Source organism: Mandrillus leucophaeus, unplaced genomic scaffold (assembly GCF_000951045.1).
Source record: "Mandrillus leucophaeus isolate KB7577 unplaced genomic scaffold, Mleu.le_1.0 Scaffold674, whole genome shotgun sequence".
NCBI classification, from domain to species: Eukaryota; Metazoa; Chordata; class Mammalia; order Primates; family Cercopithecidae; genus Mandrillus; species Mandrillus leucophaeus.
The window spans coordinates 1,307,483-1,314,436 of NW_012107297.1; the positions used below are offsets into that span (position 1 = coordinate 1,307,483).

Sequence of the window (6,954 nt, forward strand, 5' to 3'; positions counted from 1 at the left end):
TTCTCTGTGGTCATTATACAACACCAAATATATTTAGTTGATACCAGTTTAAGCATTAGCCTCCTAAAATAGGTACAAAAAATAAACCTCTCATGATAGAATTTCTGTTGCAAGAACAGGCTATGGGGGAAACAATCTAAGATAGGAACAACCAGCGTGGTATCATCTAAGAGACTCAGCATGGACTAAGTTCAGCATGAAAATCATTAGACAAAAAGGCATCCCTACTTCACAAGTAGTGATTTCCATGGGCCTATACAAATAGGCCTGATTCTGAGATTTGGGGGTCCAGAGATCTTCCTAATGGTGAAGATCTTCTCACAGGTAAAGGAGTAGCTGGGCCAGGACAATATCCTGAGAAAAAACAAAACAAAAAAAAACAAACCCAGAAGCCTGGACAAGCCTTGGACAGATGACTCCAGGCACATTGAAGATGCAACTAAGAAAATTACATCAGGAGCTACCGTCACCCCAACATATAGCCCAACATCTACAAACTCTCCCACCAGCTACATTTATTTTCTTGAATTTTCTCCCTCTTCTAGCCCCATAAACTGGTGAACTCCTTGAGGGCAGAGACTGTGGGAAATTCTGTCCAGTGTTTTAAAGTCCTAATCCATGTCCTTTTCCCATCGGGAACATCCTAATAAATGAACTTAAGCCCATCCTTCATCAGGGTAATGCCACCAGAAGCAATACACACTATTATCCAGTACTACTGGCACTGAGATTCTCATTGTCCTCCCTAGAAAATGATGTTTCTGGATGAGGAAGAGAAGGTAAACAGAACTACAAAGCTGTAGAAGGTAGGAGACTTCATGATTCTTCTGTTTTGCTTAATTCCTCTAGGATAGAGTGCCTACAGAGCTCTGACCATTATTAGAAGGGTGTGGATATTTTTGTTATTAAAAATGGAACAAATCATATAGATCTGGTCTTCCTTCCTGCCATGACACCTACCTGTAACCTCACACTTGGAAAAGGGGTAAGTCATGTGAAAAGATAAGTCCTCTGATTTCCATTTTGACATCAGAGTCTTCTATACAGCCAGGACTTACTGACCATGAAGGATGCAGGCACTATGCTTCTCCTAAGGATGAGAAGATAAGAAATCTTAGAACCAATACTCTCATTTTACAGATGGAAACCTGAGGTCCAGAGAGTTCAGGTGACACATCCAAGGTCCAAAAGCAAGCCAGTGGCAGAGCCAGAACCACGTCCTGGTCTTTGAACTCCTAGTTCAGTGCTCTTTCCACTGCAGTAGCTAAGGCAAAATTTTCATTTTGCTCTTTGGAGGGGGAGAAGTGAAAAAAGGTAGGGAACAGAATATTAAGTTTTTTGATTCTCTGTAGACTTCAGTAGCTTCTGTTAACCTGGCTGTAATTGCCATTTGCATCTATGGAAATTGGGTCCTAAGCCAATTAATTGCTTTTGAATTGGCTCGGGTTCCTACCAGGGCTGGTGCAGTGCCCCTGCAGGTGGCTCAGGATCTCCCGGTCTGTAAACAGGCGGAAGGCAATCTGCTCACACTCTCGCTTGGTCCCACATTCAAACAAACATCCAAACAAGCCCTCCTCCTCCAGAGCAGCCAGATCAGAGTAGCCACAGGGCCCACAGTGCAAGATCCAGGGGCGGGACCAGCAGGCAGCCTCCAAGGGGGTCTGGTTGAGATAGATACCTAGGTCAACCCTCCGTTTCCTACTGGTTGGGTGTGAGTACAAGAGCCATGATTCTGACGGTGTTCCAGCTTCCTCCTCCAGCCTCAGTGAACTGCCTGGAGAGCTCTGCTGAATGGTAGGTACATCTTTGCTATTAGAGTCCTGGCACCTATGCGGGATCTCCAGGGGCCGGAAACTTACCACACTCCCTTGGCAACCATGTGGGGGCTCGCAGAGCTGTTGACTCAGGGCCAGCCTCTGAAAGCCTTCACCATGGTCAGTGCTGAGAGCCTCTGCCCGGCACCTGTTTGGTGTCCGGGCACTGCAATATAGCACAGGGTGGCCAGCCCTCCCAGTCACCTCTGCCACTTCGCATTCTACTGTAACCATAGGCCTAATGAGTCTCCCATGGTGCCATGTGACTCCTAGGTCATCACTATAGATCATCAGAGAATGAGGCCTGGTTTTACATGGTAGTTGGAAGCAAAAGAACCAGGAAGGGATGTAGTAGGTATATGCAGGGATGACAAGTCTCCCTGACTGCAGCTGGATGCCATGACCTGGGCCCACAGCAAATGTGGCCCAGTGCTTCAGCTCTGAGCCAATGACCTCCTCAGTCAAGTCCCTCACCTCACTCCATGAACATCCAGCATCCTGACTGCAGATGAAGCAAAGGCGGGCAGCATTCCTGCCTGATACAATCTGTTGACGCTCTGTGACATGGCCCCGCACACAGATGAAGAACAGGAACACACAACCACTCTTCCGTTCCCATACAGGACAGGGGTTCATGGTCCGATGCCCAGGTAGTGTGGCTTCCATCAGTGGCTTCAGGGGCCCCCACTAGACAAGGAGAAGGGAGAAAGTAGGAGTGAGATACTAATAGGAAGGCGTGAAGCTCATTAAAAGTATTAGTATTTTTCATAAATAAGAAATGATATTGAAATCTATAAAATCATGAAGGCCTAACTACTCACTAAATTCTCAAATATTACAGGATAACTTACAAAGCTGGAAAGAGACAATGCTAAATGTTGTACAAGCTGTCTCCTCTGTCTGGAATGCTCTTCCTCATTTTATCTAGATTTCCAAATCATCCTCCATACCCAACTCAAAAGTCACCTCCTTTATAAAGCCTTCCATGAAACTCACTCTCCTCCCCTAATAAATTTATTGTATAACATTGTAACTTTTTGTGACTGTCTTCCTTTTCTAGACTATGAGCCTTTTGAGGGCTTATACTATTAGTTACCAATATTGATTCTCCAGCACCTGGTACATAATAGGAGCTAAATATTTTTACAACGAAAGAAAGAAAAAAAAGAAAAGGAAAGGAAAGAAAGAAAAGGAAGAGAAGAAAAGCAAGGCAGACAAATAGGGAAATTTTAGGCAAACAAAGGGAAATTTAAGACAAATTTTTTTCCTTCCTGTACTACACTGGGAAGGCAATTCATAACTTTTGTTGAAAGCTCAAGCATAGATTCAGAGACACCTAGTTCAAACCATGCTTTCATCACTTATTTTGTGACTATGGGCAAGTTGCTTAATCTTACTTTACCTCAATTTCTTCATCAGTTAAGTGGAAAGTTTAATAACATCCTCACAAAGGAGTTATTATAAGGATACAATGAGATAATGCCTAATCAGACATATTGCAAATAAAGAAAGATCTAATCTCCCTAACATATTTTCAAAACAATAGTAGAAATTGGTAAGACAATTTCCAGGAACCCAACAGAAATGGGCAAAGAGCAAGATCAGACAACTTACAAAAAGAGAAAAAAAAGTTCAGCTTCACTTATAAGAGAGAAATGCAAATTAAGACTAAACTGACAATGGCCAGGCACAGTGGCTCATGCTGTAATCGCAGCACGTTAGGATAGCTTGAGCCCAGGAGTTCGAGACCAGTCTGGGCAACATGGCAAAATCCCATCTCTAAAAATAAAAATAAAACAAAATAACTAAATTGATATAACTTTTACATCTGTCAAATTAGCAAAATCATAAAGCTTGACAGTACTGTGTTGGCAAATGTCAAGAAACTGGCACTTTCATATATGGATTGAAGTGCAAATAGTTCAACCTGTATGTAGGACATATATCAAAATTACAAACAACATTTATCCTTTCCCATCATGCCCAATTCTGGGAATTCATCCTAAGATATATCTGCTCATCAAATTAAGTATGTGTAAGATTATTCAAATGCAGCATTACTTGAAGTAGCAAAATACTACAAACAACTCAAATATTCATCAATAGAGGATGGGTGAAATAAACATGCAATACATGGGGTAAAACCTTTTTTCCATGTATAGTGATATGGAAAGATTTCCATAATTTTTTTTTTTTTTTTGAGATGGAGTCTCTCTTTCTGTCAACCAGGCTGCAGTGCAGTGGTGCAATCTCAGCTCACTGCAATCTCTGCCTCCCAGGTTCAAGCGGTTCTCATGCCTCAACCTCCTGAGTATCTGGGATTACAGGCTTGCACCATCACGTCCAGCTAATTTTTCTATTTTTAGTAGAGATGGGGTTTTGACATGTTGGCCAGGCTGGTTTGAAATTCCTGACCTCAGGTGATCCACCTGCCTTGGCCTCCCAAAATGCTGGGATTACAGGTGTGAGCCACCGCGCCCGGCCTGATTTTCATAATATATTCTTAAACAAAGAAAGCAAAACACACAATAGTGTATGTAGTATGCTACTTTTTGCATCAGAAATGTGGAGGAAAGGGACTTCTGGTTACAGCAAACTAAATAATTGGACCAATCCTTCCACTGAGAACTTGAAAAAATAGATAAAACATTTAAACAAAAGCAAAATATATGAAAGCACCAGAGAGCAGACAGCAAACATAAGAATGAAGAATTACACGCTAAGTTCATTCAGAGAGGTTGGCTGGTCCCTTTTCCCCTTAGGGCATCCTACTAATTCTCAAAGAAGTAACTGAAAGGCTGAGAATCTGAGCAAGTCATTTGACAACCTTATCGAGTAGGAGGACAAAACTTGAAGGCCTGGTAAACTGTCATGTAATTTGAGATGGAACCTTAAAGGGCCAAATCCAAGGAATAAGGATGGAACTGAGGCAGAACAGCCCTTAAAACCATCACTAGAGAAAACTGGCTGACATTATCTACTGAGGTAGAACGTACACATACCACATGAACCAGTAATTCCACTCCTAGCTACATACCCAACAAAATGTATGCCTGCAGTACCAAAAACATGTATAAGAATATTCATAGCAGTATAGTCTATACTTATAATAACTAACCCAAGTATCCAACAACAGTAAAATGGATCACTTAATTGTGGTATGTTCATACGACAGAATACTATGTAACAATGAAAAACAAATTAGGGTTACACACAACAATTTGGATAAATCTCAAGAATACTGAACAAAAAAAGCCAGACCAAAAGACTACATAGATTAAAAAAAGCAAAACTAAACTCTAGGGCTATAAATCAACTTAATATAATTAACTTCTCCTTTGGGAAGAAGGGCGGGGCCATAAGAGAAACTTCTCAGATGCTGACAACATTCTATTTCTTGGAATATTAGTTCTATATATGATGAGTCCACAAGTGTTGGCTTTGTCATAACTCACTGAGCTGACACTTAGGTTTTGTGCATTTCACATTTATGTTTTATGTTTTCTGCATATGTTATCACTTCACATTTTTAAAAGTTTTTAAATGGGCAATTAAGAGTACATACTTGTTTTGCTTTGCTTCTGTATGAAGTAGCACCGAAAAGATAACAAGAAATAATAGTGATTGCCTATAAGAGATAGGGGAATGGAAATGAGAAATATATCTTTTTATACTATTTTTATTTTTCAGCTATATGAAATGTATTAACTACCTAAAACAAAAAATAAATTTAAAAAATTAATTTCTTTTTTCTTTTTTTTGAGACGGAGTCTCGCTCTGTTGCCCAGGCTGGAGTGCAGTCGCCAGATCTCAGCTCACTGCAAGCTCCACCTCCCGAGTTTACGCCATTCTCCTGCCTCAGCCTCCCGAGTAGCTGGGACAACAGATGCCCGCCACCTCGCCCAGCTAGTTTTTTGTATTTTTTCTAGTATAGACAGGGTTTCACCGTGTTAGACAGGATGGTCTCGATCTCCTGACCTCGTGATCCGCCCATCTCGGCCTCCCAAAGTGCTGGGATTACAGGCTTGAGCCACCGCGTCCGGCCTAAAAAATTAATTTATGTATAAATAGACAAAACAGATTAAGCAGGCTCAGATCATAGACTCTCAGAGCCATTTGCCTGAGGCCAGGAGTTTGAGATCAACTTGGGCAACATAGTGGGTCCTTATCTCTACAAAGCATTTTTATTTTTATTTTTATTTTTTACATTATCTGGGCCTGGTGGTAAGTACCTGAAGTCCTATCTACTTGGGAGGCTGAGGCAGGAGAATCAATTAAGCCCAGGAGTTTGAGGCAGCAGTGAGCTATGATCAATCACTACACTCCCCTCTAGGTGACAGAGCAAGACCCTGTTTCAAAAACAAAAAAGAAAACTAAGCCATAATGGACCATAAGAGTTATCTAGTGCTAACTCCCATTCCACAGAAGAGACCCCTTGCAGTCTTCTGGATAAAAAACCATTCCGTCCTTGAACTACGCTAGTTCAAAAGGGAATTCAAGATCTCTGGGACAGCCCATTCTATACCAGAGTACCCTAAGCACACTAAACATGCCAGAGGTAAGTGATCAAGTCAGCTTACTTATTAAGCAGTCTAGTTTTTGGGAAGTCAGAAGTTTAGTCATCCTTAGTGGTTAAGAGGAGAAAATAATTTGAGCCAGATATATCTAACATATAGTTGACATGAAGGTGGAAGAAAGAGTAAACAAAGCATGAAAACCTTGGAATCTAAGATGATCTCAACTAGCTGGAGCAATGGGACATATAAATCAAGCTGAGGCTTGACAGAGGTAAAACACGTTGTGGCTTAAAAATGTGCATGGGGAAAACTGATTAAAGAACAAATGTAGGCCAGGTGCTGTGGCTTATGCCTATAATCCCAATACTTTGGGAGGCCGAGGTGGGTGGATCACTTGAGGTCAAGAGTTCGAGACCAGCCTGGTCAACATGGTGAAACCCTGTCTCTACTAAAAATACACACAAAAAAATGAGCCAGGCATGGTGGCACACGCTTGTAGTCCCAGCTACTTGGGAGGCTGTGGCAGGAGAATAGCTTTAACCCAGGAGGCAGAGGTTGCAGTGAGCCGAGATCGCGCCACTGCACTCCAGTCTGGGTGATGGAGTAAGACTCCATCTCCAAAA

General features: G+C 41.7%; 1 protein-coding gene across 1 annotated transcript in view; it reads right to left on the minus strand.

Moving 5' to 3' along the window:
- Positions 1-206: 206 nt before the first annotated feature.
- NEU3 (sialidase 3 (membrane sialidase)) overlaps positions 207-6,954 on the minus strand; it is a 30,504-nt gene continuing 23,756 nt past the window's right edge. The window contains 1 exon segment of the mRNA XM_012002043.1: positions 207-2,501. Coding sequence (XP_011857433.1) covers positions 1,422-2,501 — 1,080 coding nt within the window. The 3' untranslated portion in view covers positions 207-1,421.